The sequence below is a fragment of the Pteronotus mesoamericanus genome, unplaced genomic scaffold (genome assembly GCF_021234165.1).
Source record: "Pteronotus mesoamericanus isolate MK-2021 breed Mesoamerican mustached bat unplaced genomic scaffold, CSHL_Meso_final contig_50, whole genome shotgun sequence".
Classification (NCBI taxonomy): domain Eukaryota; kingdom Metazoa; phylum Chordata; class Mammalia; order Chiroptera; family Mormoopidae; genus Pteronotus; species Pteronotus mesoamericanus.
In genome coordinates, this window is record NW_026555186.1 from 20,414,912 (window position 1) to 20,433,420 (window position 18,509).

The following is an 18,509-nucleotide window of genomic DNA, read 5'->3' on the forward strand; positions in this document are numbered from 1 at the left end:
GTTACACAACAAAAAAGCTATCAAGGGAAGAGCACAATATTAGAAATTCATACCAATTGAATATTTAATATGATCAGATACTATATGATCAAAGCTTAAATGTAAAATAAGAAAAGATAATTAAGTCAATTTAAAATTAATCTTTTTCCTAAATTGCTAAAGCAAAATTGTAATGTCATCTGATGACACCAACCAAGTGTGTTCCAGATGATCATCTTAATTATTTAACAATGAAGAATGGGAACAATAGCCCAGACTCTCCACACTTTTTCAATTTCACAGTCAGTTCTGAAGTCCCCATTGTTTAATGGTACTCCATCAGGACTGAAATACAACAAAGGATAAAATATTATTTCTTCACATTTTATGGTTTATATTACTGTTGTTTTGGCAGTTCGAGCACAGCAGCCATCTGGTTCCTCGGGAGAGGATTTAGAATGGCAACAGTTTTGTCCACTGTAAAATCCATCATGAACTGAAAGCAGTGATCATTTCCGCCACCATGCTAGAGCCAAAGATGAGACTGAGAGACAGAGAGAGAGGGAATAAACAAACTCTCTACTTCAAGGTCAGGTAAAGGCAAAACAAAGACAAGAAGGGAAGAAGGTTGATGTTACATTTTCTAGTATTTTACCAGTCATCAAGATCATTCTTAAGACTTATTTATAATCTTCCTTTAAAATAGAAGCTCTATTTTATGAGCAATAATAGTTCATAAATGCCCTCTCTATTTCTTCTTCATTTGAAAAGCCATTAAAAACATCTAGGTAAGTCTGACTCTACTTATTTGTGTTCTGTGATTTAAAAAAGAGTATTGCATCTAATGTTAAATTCAATTTTTCTCCCTAATCTACAACTACAAATCCAATGGATGAATCAATCACAGGTTCTGCCTTGAGTAATAACATTTGTTAACTAGATACTATAGAGCAAATCCTTTGTTAAAGATTTCCAGATATTATCTTGTTTAATATTAGCACCAATTTAGGAGGATTTGGTCATACTGTGGGGAGTAAACTTGATCGTGGGGAATATTTTTGCCTAAGAATATTAATTCAACAGAAAGAATTCAAGAAAGAATTAAAGGGGGAGGTATAGAGAAGAAGAAATGAAAGACAACTTAGGAAACTATAACAATGATGTTATCATCCAGGCATAAACTAAAACTTAGAATAAGAATGTGGGAAATTAAAAATATAGAGAGAAAGGGTATACATAAGAAACATAAAGGTAGAGGAATAGGAAGAAAGATGAATAAGAACCTTGAAATAAGCTAGGAGTCAGCCATTCCCATGGACTAGTTGACTACAAAGCCAGATTATCTAACATCAGTTGATAATTCACAGTAGCTTGATAATTCAAGAATCTCTCTGTTATAAAGTCATGAATATAATTTTAGTTGCATTAACTATTCTAGGCCTTATTTACCTTGATGAATTCATTGTCCCCTCTCCTACTTGTTACCTTACTTCTGACATTAAAATCTGTATCTATATCTATATTTATCTATCTATCTATATATATATATATATCATCAGGCGCAAATTCCTTCCTATTTTTCAAAGTTCCAATAACTTAGTCTTACAGATTCTTAGAGAAACAATGGTGAAGTGGAAGAAATCAGAGCAACTACCAGCTCTATAATGTGCCCACATGCATTGATTCCCCATTCTCTCAATTCTGGATCACATCAAAGGTGTTAGAGGAGCAAGTCAGGGCAGGACAGAAAAAGATGTCATATGTGCTATAGCTAAAAGATCAGCACAAACTCCAAGGCAACTTTCAACAAGTACTGAGAGCCTCTAGCTTCAATCAATTTTATCTGACCTTTTATCTGGCTCCCAAGTAACACATCCTCCATTCCACATGTGGTTCCATTTTGATTGTTCACTTGGGACATCCATATAGACATGGAACTCTCAAATTAAACCAATCCTTATACATATTATCCTTTCTCCCTGAAGCTAGATTATATCTCTACCTCTTCACAAATCCTTCTTCTCCAATCTCACAGGATGTTTCTACCCCAGTGCTTAACTCCACCTTCTTGCTTTCTTCAAGACTTTGCTCCTTTATTTAGTCCCCCTTTCACTGAAACCTTCTGTCCTTCCTGTCTTCAATATTCCTTCTTTGTTGTTTCCATTTCCACAGCCTCTATAGACATACATTTGTCTCCTTTTATCTGAAAGAATTAGACATTTTTATTTCATTCAAGCCTTCCCTTTAGCTCTCATAACAACATATCTTCTTAATGTAGTGTTTCACATGCAATGACTGTTTGGCCTCTCTGAGCCCCTTTGTCTCTCCTTAGTTCAGCTGGCTTCTTCCTCTTTCCTACTACTGAAATAGAATTCTGGAAATTTATCGAAGGCCCTCCCTCCATTTCTTCTATCCCAAAGTAGCACCTTCTGTTCTTAATCTCCCCGTTTCTAATCTATTCCAATTTCCAAATGAGGGTTTCTCTTTAACAGTCCATTTCACATCCAATCAGTCCCCAAAGCCTCTTAGCTCTTTACTTGAAGTTTTCTGCTACTCAATCACTCCCTTACCAATCCTTCCTCCATTATGCTAGCCTAAATTATCCCTATGGCAATAGCCACCTAAGAATCCTATGGAACCCTTGAACATAGTAATACAGGAAGGCTTCTTGGTTGTTTGTCATCTTATTATCATATACTTACTTGTAGAAACACATGGACTTGGAAAATTGTCACTAGAAAAGCATAGTATAGCTAGAATCAGATAATTTCATTTCTCTTGGGATAATTCATATATGTTATAACCATGGGAATACACCAAATCATAAGATGTTCTATAGTCTTTTTGTTTTCTGCATACTGTCATAGCAAAAATATCCCTAATAGAGAATATAGAAAGCCCCCCTTCTCAGTTGTCCAAATGATCTTTTTAAAAGGTTGGCATTGTATGTCATCATTGCTAATGAACCTAGTCAACTTTCTGTCCCTCCTGTCCTGGCCACCACCTAAACCTATACCTACATCTCCTTTGGCATGATCGAAAATTGAGGAAATGGTGAATAAAAATGGCAAGTAGACCTCAGAACTGAGGCATGTAGTGAGAGTTTAAGAGAATAATGGGGAAAGTACAACGAAAGAAACAATGCCTCAAAAAGGAAAAGTGATTAAAAATCAATTGTGTCTACTTTATAATATTCCCAAAGACTCAAGGAGTGGCCGAAGGTGTGCCTCAAAGGCATCATTGTGAATGCAGTCTATAAAACTAAAGCTAGAGCAAAATTAAGTCTCTGCACTAAGGCACCAGTGGTGGACACTAGGTTTCCTCTGGGCTGCCCTGTCCTGTTGAGAACAAAGCCTGAAAGTGTGTTTTCATTCCTTGCATCAGGTTTGTGATCTTAACCAAAATGAAAAGCAGCTGGCAGTCACCTCAGTCATCTAGTGAAACCTCACTGACGAGATACTAAAATGTTTACTCATCATATTAGTTATGGATATTTTATATTGATGTAGACAGACTAGCTGCTGTACAAACAATCTCAAAAATCTCATTTTAATTAAATTAAACTTAGGTTTCATTTCTATTCATATCACAGCCAAAGGCTGGTTGGTGCAGCATGCAGTGGGAAAGACTATTCTACGCAGAGAATGAGAGATCCAGGCTACATCTTCCTCTAGGTCCACGGAGTCCTCTCAATGTAGCTACCAAATGGAAAAGAACATCACTCTGGAGGATTTTACAGTCTAACCCTCAAAGTAGTGATGTCACTTCCACTCACGCTCTATTAGCCTAATATAGCCACATACATTACAGAGAGGGAGGTTAGAAAATGTAGTCTTGCTGTATACTTAGGAAGAAAAGATTTCAGATACTGGTGAACACAAGCAGCCTCTGACACATTATTAGACTGTAATAAGATAGAATGTATGACACTTGTCAATGTTAATTATTTTTAAGTTTGTTACTAGAACTATGGACAACCACCAGATCTTTTACAAAAACTGAATTGGGTCTTTCTAACACCTCCATGAATGGTCAACCCCTAAACCCTGAACTGCCTATGCATGTCTATAAAAAGGTCATCTTTACACATTTTCAATGCGATATAAACACAGATGATCTGGTAATTATTAAAAAATGATGGACAAGCTAGGATTATCCTAATACCAAAATCACACAAAGCTGTAACAAAAACTGAAAACCACTAACTGATATTTTTTATGAATATAGATATTTTTAAACCCTAAAAAAATACTAGCAAACCAAATCCAGCAACACGTAAAAAGAATTATACACCATGGCCAAGTGGGATTTATCGCAAGAATGTAAGGTTGGTTTCATATCTGAAAATAAATTAATGTAATACACCATATCAATGTAAAAAAGTCAAAAAAGCACATGATCATCTCAATCAACCCAGAGAAAGTATTTGCTAATATCCAACACCCTTTTATGATGAAAACACTCAACAAAGAATGATAATAAGGAAATTTCCTGTACCAGATAAAGTGCAGCTGTGAAAAACCCATAGTCAACATTATACTTAATGGTGAAAGCCTGAATGCTTTCCCCTAAAAATCAAGGAGAATATCTCATCTCACCATCTTCATGCAACCTTGTATTGGAGGTTCTAGCCAGGGAAGTGGAGGGGGCAAGGAGGCATCCAGATAACTATCTCGATTTGCAGGTGACATAATGTTGTATATAAAATACCCTAAGAAATTCACTAAAAGTGTATTGAATAAACAAGTTTATCAAGATGGCAGAAGAAAAGATCCATATACAAAAATCTACTGTTTTTGTACTCTAAGAATGAACAACTTGAAAATGAAATAAAGCAATTTAATTTACAATAGCATCAAAAAGAAGAAAATGACTAGGAATAAATTCAACAAAAAAACAAGTGCAAAATTTGCATCCTGAAAACTACAAAACATAGTTAAAATAAGTTAAGGTATTAATTAAATGGAAATAAATGAAAAGACAGTCCATGTTCACCAATAAGATTTATTATTGTTAAGATGATGATGCTCTCCATGGTGATCTGCAGAGCAAATGCAATCCCTATTAAAATATCTGCTACTTTTTTCCCTGAAATTTACAGGCAGATCTTAGAATCCATATGAAAATGAAAGGGACACAGAATAGCTGAAGCAATTTTGATAACAAATGAACAAAGCTGAGGAACTCATATTTTCATATTCCAGCACTTACCACAAAGCTACAGTAATCAAGACTGTATGATCCTGGCAGAAGGAAAGACATATAGATAGATCAGTGAAATGTAATTCAGGGTCCAGAAATAATCTCTTACATTCATGTTTAATTGACACTCATCAACATCTCTAATAATAATTCAATGAGGAAAAATAGCTGTTTTTGCAACAAATGGTACTAAAAGTGCAAAAGTCTGAAGTTGAGCCCCTGTTTCAATCATACATAAAAATTAACTGAAAATGGATCAACTATCTAAGTGTAAAAGATAAAATTATAAAACCATTAGAAGAAAGTATAGAAGTAAATCTTTGTGACCTTCACAGATAAAATACTAAAAGCACAAGTGACAGGCCCGGCTGGTGTGGCTTAGTGAATTGAGTGCTGCTCTGTGATCCAAAAGGTTGCCAGTTCGATTGCCAGTCAGGGCACATGCCTGGCTTGCAGGTCGGGTACCCGGTAGGAGGCACATGAGAAGCAACCACACACTGATGTTTCTTTCCCTCTTTTCCTCCCTCCCTTCCTCTCTCTCTGAAAACAAATAAAATCTTAAAAGCACAAGTGACAAAAGGAAAAAATAGATAAATTGGGTTCATCAAAATTAAAAACTTTTTGTTGCAAATGACAAAGAAAGTGAAAAGAAACAGAATTGGAGAAAGTATTTGTAAATCACATATCTGATAAGAGTCTAATATCCAAAATATATAAAGAACTTTCACAACTTAATAATAGAAAGGCCACCTAAGTTTAAAAATGAGAACATAATTTAAATATATATTTCTTTAGATAACATCTTCAAATGAGCAATGAGCACATGAAAAAATTCTCAGTATCATAAGTTATTACAGAAGTACAAATCAAAGCCATAATGTGATTCCATTTAAGACCAACTAGGATGGCTATCATAAAAAAATACAGAAACAACTATTGGCAAGAAGAAATCAGAAGGAACACTTTTATATTGTTGGTGGGAATGTAAAAAGGTAGAGCCTTTTAGGGAAACATTTGGAAGTGCCTCAAAATGCTAGAGTTATTTAGAGTTACTGTATGATCAAGCAATTCCACTCTTAGGTTTATACCTAAGATTACAAAAACATGCCTACACAGAAATTTGTACATGAATGTTCAGAGAAGCATTATTCATAATAGCCCAAAAGTAGAAACATCCCCAAAACATTCATTAATGGATGGATAAATAAAATGTAGTACATCCATAAAATAGAATATTATTTGGCAATAAAAAGAAACAAAGTATTGATAGATACTACAACATGGATGAACCTTAAAAACATTATTCTAAGTAAAAGAAGCCAGTTATAAAAGACCACATGTTATATGATTCCATTTATATGAAATGTGCACAATAGACAAATTCATAAGCAAAATTTAGAGTAGTGGTTGACTAAGGCTCAGGGGTGCAGTGAGAAATAGGGAGTGACATGGATGAACACAGTTCATTTTTGGTTTATTTTTGAACTTGAAGCTGTTCTAAAATGGATTGTGGTTATAGCTGTACAACTCTCTGATTGTACTGAAAACCTTTACATTGTACACTTTAAATGCTTTAATGTAAAGAATGTGAATTATATCTCAATAGTCCTGTTTTCAAACTAAAACTATACAACATAGCAAGATGGCAGTGTTTAATATGGTGTTAAATTCAGGTGACTTGGCTTGCCCAAGGTAACATTTTTCACCATCTAGTTATCAGGTTATAACCTGATATGAGGTCTATATGAGACTCACTAAAACCCCATTCAGGGTTTCCCATGATCTCGGTGGGTCTTATTCTGAATAGGTTGAATACTAATATTTTCAACCTAAATGAGTCTGCTGTCAGGAACTGGGAGAATTCTGGAATTGGAGCATACAAATTCCCAAATCTGAAATTTCCTATTGGAAATATACCCGTTGTAGTTTCCATAAAAATATTTTAGGATTTAAGATTTATTTCTTCCAGTTCTCATTTTCACCAGCCTCAACCTCATACATGTACCTTTTTTGAAGTATCAATTCAGATGTCACCTTATCAGTAAGCCGTTCCTTGAACACCCTAAAAAAAAGCAACACCCTTTCCCTCTACCTCAGTATTCTTTATGTATCTTAATGTAATCAACTTTTTCCATAATACTGATCATCATCTGATACACTACATATATACATGATATTGTTGTTGTTAATTTTCTCTCTCCTTTCCTAGAATTTAACTCCTTAAGGTCTGTAACTGTATCAGTTAGCCTTTTCAGTATGACAAATTACCCCTCAACTTTAGTGCCTTAAAACACCATTTATTTAGTTCATAACTCAGTGTTTTGACCATTTGGAACAGGGGCTGTGGGAGCTTTCTCTGGTGTTATTTGTGCTGACTCTTGTATCTGAGGTCAGCTGTTGAGTCATCTGAGATCTGGCTGATCCATGATGGTCTTAGCTGGGATGATTCTTCTCTGCTCCAGGTGATTTTTTGGTCTCCAGCAAGTGAGCACAGGCTTGATCACATGATGGTTGGGCAGGATTTGAGGGGAGCATTTGGAAGAGTGCAAGGCCTTGTGAGTTCTGTGGTCAAACTGCATCACGTCAACAATTCTACCTTGTTTTAGCAGTCAAAGCAAGTACAAGGCCAAGCCAGATTCAAGGGGTCAGAATGCCTCCATATTGTCATAGGAAAAGCTGAAAATAGCATTGCAAGAAAGGTTAACACACAGAGGGGAGTAATTGTGGCTATTTTTGTAAACAAGCCACAAGAGACTTTTTCTGATTTGTTCACTGCTATATCCAAGTACCTAGAACAGTGCCTAGCCCATAGGTGTTCTAGAATTATCACATGAATGAATGAATGAATGAATGAATCTTCTGCCCACCACTCCTGAACCTGAGGCTATAACCAATAAGCAGCCCCTTCTCTGTTGCATGTTTTTACAGTATAGGATAGGCTTGTAAGAAACTACATTGCTTGTGAATATTTGCTATTGGAGTCCTGTCTCTATTGTTCTTTTAGAGGTAAAACCAGAGTTCACAGTTTGTTTCCTCTCTTCTTTAGTTTTTGTAAATTCAGACTAATTGCTCCCACAGACCTGGAAGCACACCATACTTCATAGAATGCTTTTCCTCCTGGAGTTGGAGAAGTTTCAGAATATGTTCTCATCAATCTTCACAACTATACAATAACATAGGTGAGTTATGTTGTCTACTCCTTTTTACCCCTCCCTTTTTCTCCCATCCAGCCTGTTTCCTCTTCTTTATTCAAGGATGAAACAAACTAAGACACAACAGAGTGACCACCTGCTAGTGCAAGGCAGCTCCTTGAAATCCTGGCCTGGGGAATTTTCTGAAAGGCTGGGCAATTGATCAGGGTTACCGACAAAAGTTGTGGAAATAACTGAGACTGAATCAAATATTGAAGTGTCTGTGGACCCGATTCATTTCCCCATTCTTCTCATTGCCACATAAGCAAAGTGGGTTAGAAAGTAGAAAAAAATCACTGAATATTTTAGTTTCATGGATCTAGATTTTTCTAGGAATATCTAGTTTAAAAATCAAACAGGACTAGTATGGCTCTTGATAAGTGGACTTGAAGCACAAACTGGATTGCTCTTTTCTCCACTTGGTCAACTGCTCAGACCCAATCTTCTGGGTTTCCCATATCATTCTTAAAACACTACCTAACATGGTGTATTTGGGTTACAATCCTTGAAAGGCTGTTGTAGTCCCTTGGAACTTTCCCCCTCCTAAAATCAATATGTTCTACTAAAAAAAATAAAAATGCATCAATCATCAGGGAATTGATCCAACCACTGCTCTCTGAGGTAGCATTCCTCATATACCCAAGTGACAGATTGTTCAAAAGCTCTGACATGTATCAATATCTCTTCCAGCAGGCCCCCTTTCAGCTGGTCTGAAACTTCTTTTAGCAGAAGACAAAGCCTTTCCATAGTTACAGATAAAGCGGAAAAAAGTAAAGGCCCATTGGAAAAGCAGCCCTCGGCTTCCCTGTTCCACTATTTGCCCAAACTTCCCTGGCTAAAAAACCTCATCAATATCTTCATCTCCCTCTCTTCACACCCAGACCCCATTTCTGCCAGTTCTTTTTTTGATGCATTTCCCCAAATCTTCCTTGTTTTCATTCCCACATTCAATTCTTTATTGTCTCACACTTGCATCACTGAAATTACCTCCAAACAGAACACTTCAGCTTTCACCAATAGTGATCTCTACTGATTGCAGCTATAGTTTTTGCTTTTTAGCCTGGAGTTATAGTTCTTCCATATATGATCACTAGCACTTTTTTCTATACTTACCCACTACTATGTGAATCTTCTGCTTTAGCTAAAATGGTCTTCCTGGCATTTCCAAAAGGATCTGTACCTCAAGTATATGAAAGTCACAGGGCAAAATGCAAACATTACACACATATGAATTACTCTGTCTTGTACCTACTGGTCATCTGTTGTCACCCTTTAATGGTTTAATTATATTCACCATATTCATATGCTCTACCCCTTAGTCTGCTCAGAACCTTTTTCCTTTTCTCTAGTTACCCCCAGCCCACATTTCTTTGACTGTAGATGCATATCTCTCTCTTTTACCTCAGGCCCTTTGAGTTGACACAACACAGGGAAAGTTTGGTGCCTGCATCTCTCTCTAGGATCACCATACTCATAATCAACACAGGCGACCAGCAGTCTAGCACTGCAGACAAAAATTTCATGCCAGGCCCTCAGCTGACAGGAAGAAGGGATCAGGCAGTATTGGGCAACTCCCAGAGAATGTCTACCTTTCATACCCAACCATGTGCCCAGAGGTCAGTTTTGGAGATCCACACAGCTTTTCTCTGTGCCATTTTTTCTATCTTCCACAGCCTACAGTGATCTTCGTCCTGTGAATTCTTATAAAGCCAGAGTCCTGTGATTTGTCCTGTCTAGATGATAGTTATATATTCTGCCATTTATGTTTACTTAGCTTTAGTAGTTTATTCTTATATACCCACAAAGGTTAAAAACTCCTTCAAGGTGACAAGAGCACCTTATATTAATTTGTAGTCCCATATTTCAACATTATTCAACAGAGCCTGACATGTGATAGCTGCTAATTGATTATCTGGACTTGTTTGTCACAGTGGACGTAAAGGATAGCAAGCCTTTCTCTTTATTGGAGTATTGATAGAGGTTCAGAAAGTCCTGTAGAAAGCCAAATACCACTGTTCCCTTGAAGGAAGAGATGTGAACAAAGATGGGAGAAATTCAGAATCTAAAAGATAAATGTACCAATGCATCATTTTACCCAAGGTCAGGAACACATTTATGCAACACTTTACAAATGGTAAACTACACACGGTTCTTGTTCTCTCAGTTCCTCTGCCTTTACTTTTCATTATTGGGAGGATATTGCTAATGGAGAAAATAAAAGGAAATAAGCATTGTCAAGAGTCACTTAAAATAGAATCAGGAGCATATTAAGGAAGTGAGGCCTATGCGCATCTAGTGAATCATTTCCAAAAGCTCTATTACTAAACCTGTTGCTAAACTCAGCTCAAAATGTCCTGGGACCATAAATATCATGGAGTCATAAACACTCTAGAACAACAAGCTCTACATGGACATATACGGACTTTTCTTCCCTCCTTATAGGTTTCAGGTCCCTCATGTACATATTGGAACTAATCAATCCCTGTTAACCTAGACAACAAGGCTTCATTTGCATGCAAGAATCACATTGAATGACTTTGGCCTTTATAAACCTTGCTTTCCTTGTTCTGTCCAGAGCACAGTTTGAGTTGCTACCTGAATATGAGTTTCTCAGATTGCAGTCCTTTGCTCAAATAAATACTTTTTCAATAGTCTATACCTTTCGGAGGGTGGGGTGTTTAACAATATGTATACACCTACATTGCCTGGACCAGGCATGTCGCTTCACACTGCTGTCTTCTGTGGCCATAATATCCCGAACCTTTGTTTTCCCCTTAGGGTTTTACTTGAGTTCACTTTGCCTTGCAAACATCAATCTGACACCAGAAAGGAGTGTGATTAGCAAATATAACATAGGAAACAAGAGGCATTATTGATGATTCCAGTAGGAAAAAAAGAGAGCCCGCATAAGAATTAATTTTAACACAGTAATAGAGCTTACATATGAAGCTCCACTATCTAATGAGACCCACCCAGAAAGGAAAATGCCCCTCTACCTTTAACTGAATGACAAACCCCAAACAGTTATTTCTTTTGAATCTGAGAGAGGCCATTTCCTTCTGGCTGGACATTGTGGGGAAGACAAAGGAAGGGCCTCAGGACTGTCCACTACTTTGAAAAGGCAGGATGGGCCCCTGTTGCTTTGACCAGAGGCTGCATTTCTTTTCTGCATGCCCCCTGCCTCATTCATTTTAATTAGGCAGGTGCCTAGGTCTTATCTGTAGGTGGAAGTGAGGGACAATGCATGGTTTCATGGCTAACCAATGAGATGTGACCTCCTTTTGCCAGAGACCGGGTTTTTTACAAACAAAAATCACTCATTTAGAATGAGTTTCAGTGCTAAAAACTAAATTTATTTCTCTAAGAATCAGATCCCTGATCTGTATAGCAGGATCTTCTACTGGTAATTATATTCTTTGACTTCTATTTTTTTAATTTTTATTTATTGATTCGAGAGAGAGGGAGAAATGGAGCAGAGAGAGAGAGAAAGAGAGAGATTTGTTATTCCACATATTTATGCATTCAATGGTTGCTTCTCGTATGTGCCCTGATCAGAGATTGAACCCACAACCTTGGCCTATCAGGACGACGCTCTATCCAACTGAGCTACCCAGCCAGGGCCTTTGACTTCAATTTTAAAATTATATTAATAAATACAAGTAGACATTGATTCTGATTAAAATAAAGATGCATGTGTTGCTGATATCAGTTTATTGTAGCATTACCATTATTAAAGTCCGTTATTGTCACAGGGAAGAGTGAAAGCCAATTTTGATGCATGTATACTTTACCTTAATATAAATACTTCCGAAAAAAGCATCAGTCAGGGTCTCTTTTCTGCTATGCAGCTCCTTTGCACATATTCCAAATTTCTTGATTGCCTTGGCAATTACAGTTCAATTGGATGCTCATTCCCTGTTCCTGTATAAATCCTCCAAAACAGGAAAAACAAATGTCCAAAACCTATTGCCATACAGTTCTGTGAAAGACACAAATAACTGGAAGTCTCAAAACTTCAAATGGAATGCTTGCTGTCCAAGGCATAATTTGGATGAGCAAATTTTGGACGAGTTATTTTAAATATATTATAGGATTTGTTCTGAAGATTTAGGAAGACATATACAGGAGCGTGTTTTCAAATAGTTCTACTTAAATTATTGTTAGAAAAAGAACTGAATTTTCAAATGAGTAATTGTTGGATGGGAGAAGTCTACCTTATTTTCTCCACCATAGCCCCTTCTGAGTGTTACATATGCATAGATAGGTCATCCACTGAGTTCCCAAAGTTCTTATAGTTCTTCTGTTGTAACAGGATATAATCATGCCTATTCTCAGTTAGGTTTGAGAAAAAGATACCAAGTGCAGGCTTTGTTCAGTTTAACAAACAATAAAATGGCTTCAAGTGATAGAGTTAGCTGTCTTTTCATCTTAATTTTAAACATAGGTGAACTTTTCATTGGCAACTTTTGCAACACGGCTCTCAAAACAGTAATGCAAACATTCAAAAGGTACAGTTGAAGGGAGAGGGCAATAAGAATAAATAACTGTGAAATTGCTGGAAAACAAAACTGTTACTCATCAGAAAATTAGAGGCTAGATCACACCATAACAAACTTCTTGATCCCAGTCAGGTCATTTGGATGGAAATTTACACTCTAACGGAGCACCGAAATACCTTCCCTTCTAGGGCAGTAATGATTATAACCGATTTCTCACCAGGAGTGGCGAGGCTGAAAGAGTAACTTCTGGGAGCAGTGGGTAGAGAGAAAGCTTGGAGTGCTCCGCGAATTCAAAGAGGAAGAGGCCGGTTTTCCGTAGAGTTGTGGCAAGAAACATTCCGGCCAGGGAGCAAATGTTAACCTTGTACAAGCCTCTCAGGGACTGCCCAGGGAAGAGCACCCCTAGCTAGGCCTTTAGGGCCCACAATATTTGAGGTAACAGCCTCTGAGAGAGCAGATAATGCTAAATCTATCGGGACCCGTTCTATTGAAAGCCTCTAATTCCTTGTTGGAAACCAAGGTCCTGGTAACTTTGTGTCCTGGACGTCCCACAGAACAAATCCTGTGTAATGTTAGGACACGCTACACAGAGCTCTTCCCCTACCCGAAAAGGCCGAGGGGGTGAATTAGGAGGAAAGAGTCAGCATCCTTTGGATAAAATTACCCTTTTAGATGCCTCGAAGAGTACCAGCTGGAGCCCCAGCTCGCACACTGAGGCACCCTCCCTTTTCGATACCGGACAACGACACCCCTTGGGCCTTCCGGGTCTTTCGGGTCCCGAGAGCCCTGAAGGACTCACTTCGGGAGGAATTGGCAAACCCAGACTGTGGTCCGGCGGCGCTTCAGCGCGTCCGGAGACGTAGGCCGAAGAATGGTCCCAGTCCCGATCAGTCCGCGGGGCGCGCACAGTGCTCGCGCCAGACTGCAGGTGCCTGTCGTCCCCAGCGCGCACCCAGTGGCCGGCGGGCGCCTCTCGCAGATGGTAGGCGGTGAAACCCGCACGTGTAGACCCGCCAGCAGACAAACAGAAGTCAGCTCTCCCAACCCGTTGAGTGTCAGTTTCTTTGGTGAGTGCTGACGCCAAAACAAGCGCGAACAAAACCATCCCGCTCTCTCCCACTGGCCCAGCCGTGTACTTACGAGTTCACCATAAGAGACAGCTTTTGGCCGCTTGTTTTGAATCCACGAAAACAACACACGGGCCGTGTTCTGGAGGTTACAGTGCGAGTTTACACGGAGAGGTTGTGGCTACCGGCGACACCACAGCCGCAGGGAAAAGTCGCTTTTCCCGACTAGTAAATAGTGTACAGGGACTAGTGAGTACTTAAAGGGAAACCGGGAAAGGAAAGAAGGTTTGTCACCGAAAAAGAAAGTAAACGTTTTCAGGACAAAAGAGCCAGGAATGGGGCGGGGGTAGGAACGGAGCAGAGTCCTGAACCTTAAGTCCAAATTCTAGCAGTGGAGTGAGCAGGTGGGAGCCATTAGTGGGCACGGCGACTGACTGTACAGTTTATTTTTCTGTGTGGATGTTTTGCCCTGAAAGGCTGAGTCTTAAACTTCCGCTGCGAAAATTTACGTAGCATAAACGGGAAGAGGCCATTGCTGGGACAAAACTAATTCTGAGGCTAAAGTCAGAGCCAAGCTCGCTTCTTACGGACCCGGGAAATTTCCCGTGTCCCCTGCCCGGCCGCTGGCGCGTCTTTGCACGGAGCGCCCTTCCTCCGAGCAAGGGAGATGGAAACGAGGTCTGGAAGCCGCGGGGAGAGCAGCTGAGAAAGTTAGAGTCAAAGTATTAAGTTATCAGAGGTTGATTCCAGAGGGCTGAGGGAGGCTAAGTGGACGGGGCGGGCCTACTCCCCGACTGCTTCTCCACCATCACTGGCGGCAGAACTTGCACTTGATGATTTTCTTAAAGGCATTTTGGAAGTCCTTGTTGAAGTAGGCGTAAATGACAGGGTTGAGCAGAGAGTTGGAGTAGCCCAACCAGTTGATTATGGCGCCCAACAGGGTGGGCATGTGACAGCTGTTCTCGCAGAAGGGTAGAACCAGGGCCACGATGAAGAAAGGCAGCCAGCAGAGGATGAAGGTGCCCATAATGATGCCCAGCGTCTTCACCGTCTTCCTCTCGCGAGCCAGGGCCATTTTGCGCTTGGCCTCAGCGTTGCGCTCATTTTTCTTCTCGAAGGAGGCAGAGACACATGTGACGGCACCCGTCTCGCTGGGCAGCGGCAGGTGCTCTTTGGAGTTGCCCATCCGGTGCACTTCGATCACCTCCAGGGCTGTGCGGTCGCCTCCCTGTCTCACCGCTCCATTGGTGCACAGAATTCCCCCTGCCCTATTCCCCATGCACTGTCTCCATTCTCTATTCTCAGGCTCTCCATTTACGCTCTTCTTGGGCTGAGGGGCCGGTGACGCCCCGAGGGTGGTGTCCGCTCTCTTCTTCTCCACCTTCTTAACTGTCTTGCGGATGCGGAAGCGCGCGGCTCGGAAGATGCGCCCGTAGAGAACTAGCATGAGAAGCAGGGGGATGTAGAAAGCGCCGAAGGTGGAATAGATAGTGTAGCCGTGGTCCTTGCTGATGGTGCACGCGTCGGGGTCCGAGCGGTCTTCCGGGGTGCGCCAGCCCAGCATGGGCGGGATGGAGATGAGGAAGCCAATGAGCCAAGTGAGCGAGATGAGCGCAGCGGCGCGCCGGGGCGTCCTCTTGTTCACGTAGTCGATGGGGTCCGTGATGGCCCAGTACCTGTCCAGCGCGATGGCGCACAGGTGCAGGATGGAGGAGGTGCAGCACAACACGTCGAGGGCAATGAACAGGTCACAAGTGACCTGTCCCAGCGTCCACTTGTTGAGCACCTGGTACAGCGCGGCCATGGGCAGCACCAGCACCGACACCATGAGGTCGGTGACTGCCAGCGAGCCGATGAGATAGTTAGCCACGTTCTGCAGGGAGCGCTCCAGGGCAATGGCGGCCACCACGCACGCATTGCCCAGCACAGCACATAAGATAAGAGTGCCCAGCAGCAGAGAGGTGACCACTTGGTAACTGAAGGTAACGTCGGAGATGCCAGTAGCGTTGCCGCTTGTCCCGAAGGGACCTTCGGAGGACGTGGTGTTATTGCCCTGTACCGGGCTGAGCACATCCATGCCTGCGCGCTCGGCGGGGGAGGGGGAGGGGAGGAAAAGCTGCACAAAGATCCCCTCGCCCCTCCCCCTGGGGTCTGCCGCCCCTCTCTTCAGGGAGTTTCAGGGGGAGGGGATGCAGGGACTCAAGCAGGAAGTTCTTACTGCTCAGGCGAAGGCAACTCCGAGGAGCAGCTTCTAGGCGCACCGCGGGCTCCCTTGGTCCTGCGTGTTCAGGAACTCTAGCCGAGGAACGAGTTGGCCGGAGAAAAGCTCCGGGATCTCTGGGCGACAGAGAGGTGGCTGGTACGCCTGTCTCTCGCTGTTCATTTTACCTTGCCGCTGCCCAACTGTCTGCCGGAGCCGGAGTCTACCTACTAGCAAACAGCCTCCAATCCTAGAAGTATCTGGAATATTGAAACCCCATCCTCCATGGTCATTCTGTGACTCTCTTCTCTCTTTGCTTTTCTCCCTCCCTCTCTCTTCTCTTTCTCTTAAGCCTCCTCCTTCCACTTCCCTTCTCCCCACTAGCCTTCCCTTTTGGTCTCCCTCTCCCTTCTCACACCCTTTCTTTATTCCTCTGTGTCGCTCAGACAGCCAGTCTCCCTCCCTCCCACGCTAACCCTCCCCTCCTAACACTTCCTCAACCCTGAGTGTATCTTTCCCGTGGGTCCCCGCCCTCCTCTGCCTCTAGCTCAGCGTCCTAGCGTTCAAGCCCCTTTTGTCCAAACACTTAGAACTGCTTACATGCGCTCGATCTCCCGGTCAGACCAACATTGCAACAAATACCTTTGCCTCCCACCTCGCCAAACTCGAGGGAAAAATTCTAACTACCCATTGCTTTATATTTCTGTCCAATTCTTAAGTGGAGTCAGCAGCACAGAGTGGCAATAGGAAACAATCAGAGGAGGCACCCGGAGTCTGAACAGGGAAGTGGACAGACAGCCCTGGGTCAGTCTGTCAGTTATCGGAATGTGGGTGTCTCAGCTTTTTAAAAACCACCCTTCTCCCCTGTTGTCTTTTTACATTTAAGTCTCTTGGGGAAGACGTTGCCTGTGGCTTTTTTTAACTTTGGAAAATTGGGGAAGAAAGAATTAGAAATGACTTGTAAAAAGACAGGTAAACAGCTGCAGCCCAATGAAAACACTCTATTCAGTATGTAGTCTACAAACACGCCTTCCCATCACCATTTCCCTTTTAAATTCAGTGAGCATTGCCATCTCCCATAGCTTTGTTGTGAGTGGATTTAGGGAAGGGAATTTTTTTTTCTTGCTAATGTATTGTAAATGAGGTTGGACTTTTTACGTGGCTTTTTGCTTTTCTTACGAGAGCCTGCAAATCTCTAAGGGAGAACTTAGTGGAATCCCTGGTTGCTGCCCTCTGAGTGTCTCTTAAACTCTGAAACTGGGTTCAGCACCTGGGACAGCTCTAGGCAATAAGGGCTTATGCCGCCACCTTCCGGCAAATGCTTTAGAGCGCCATCTAGAAACATGTCTTGCAAAAAATAAGCAGATAGTAGGAAATCCCATAATTTAAGAAAGTTAGAAAAAGGGCTCTGGCAGGATAGCTCAGTTGGTTAGAGCTTTGTTCCAAGACGCCAAGGTTGCGGTTCGATCCCCGCTCAAGGCATATACAAGAAGCAACCAACGAATGCATAAATAAGTGGAATAACAAATCAATGTCCCTCTAAAATAAGAAAAATACATATATGGATTATTTTAAAAAGAAAGAAAAAGACGGTTATTAAAATAAGAGTAACATTGAGTTATGTATTTTTCTCCTATTCCCTTCAAAAATTTATTTTCATGTCCTCTTTTGCTCTTAATCATGTATATACCAAGCTTATATTTTCTAGCTCTTTCTGAAAGCCTGCAGCATCTGTCATTCACAAATTCTCTCTAGGAATATGGTTTTAATAGAGCTAGGCAAACCTTTTCACACCTTCATCTGTGTTGGTTTTGTGCTGACAAAGGCTGCACTTTGAAACTCACACATTTGCACAATTTCGCCAAAGCTGGAGAAAACAATATTGGATTTTCCAAGTGGGGATGACTTCATGTAGAAAATAAAGAGGCTGCTATTGGTTGGTTCTAAGCTGTTTCCTTTTCCAAAGAAACCAAATTTAATCCCCCTTGAACACAGGTAAAGAATGAGATCCGTGAGCCTTAGAATACATATATAATATAACAAATTCACTTATACATCCTGATTGCATGACTGAAGTAAAGGAAAAGCACAGAATGCAATCCCGAAAGCAGATGACTCTGGACAACATGCACAGATTCACTCCAGACAGCAATAGTCTTAACATTGTGCTCAAATTTGAGCTCTGAATTTCATAGCTTTGAATTCTTCCAGACCAAACAAAAGAGCAATCACCAAAACATCAAATAAAATGTAGTTGGGCTGAGGCATACAGTACAAGGCAATGTGTTTGAAAATGAATTGTTTTACAGTGCAGTGCTGGGCACAGTTCCCACTTAATCACTTCAGCGTGTCTCAGTAATGAACCTGACAG

The 18,509-nt window shown here is 40.9% G+C and overlaps 1 protein-coding gene across 1 annotated transcript; it reads right to left on the minus strand.

Moving 5' to 3' along the window:
• Nucleotides 1-14,746: 14,746 nt before the first annotated feature.
• HTR1A (5-hydroxytryptamine receptor 1A) lies at nucleotides 14,747-16,015 on the minus strand. The gene has a single exon (XM_054578230.1). The coding sequence runs from the start codon at nucleotides 16,013-16,015 to the stop codon at nucleotides 14,747-14,749; it is 1,269 nt and encodes a 422-aa protein (XP_054434205.1).
• Between the last annotated feature and the right edge of the window lie 2,494 nt (nucleotides 16,016-18,509).

What these genes read in the sequence shown, in the direction of transcription:
- HTR1A (XM_054578230.1), bottom strand. Translation starts at nt 16,015, where the DNA reads ATGGATGTGCTCAGCCCGGTACAGGGCAATAACACCACGTCCTCCGAA.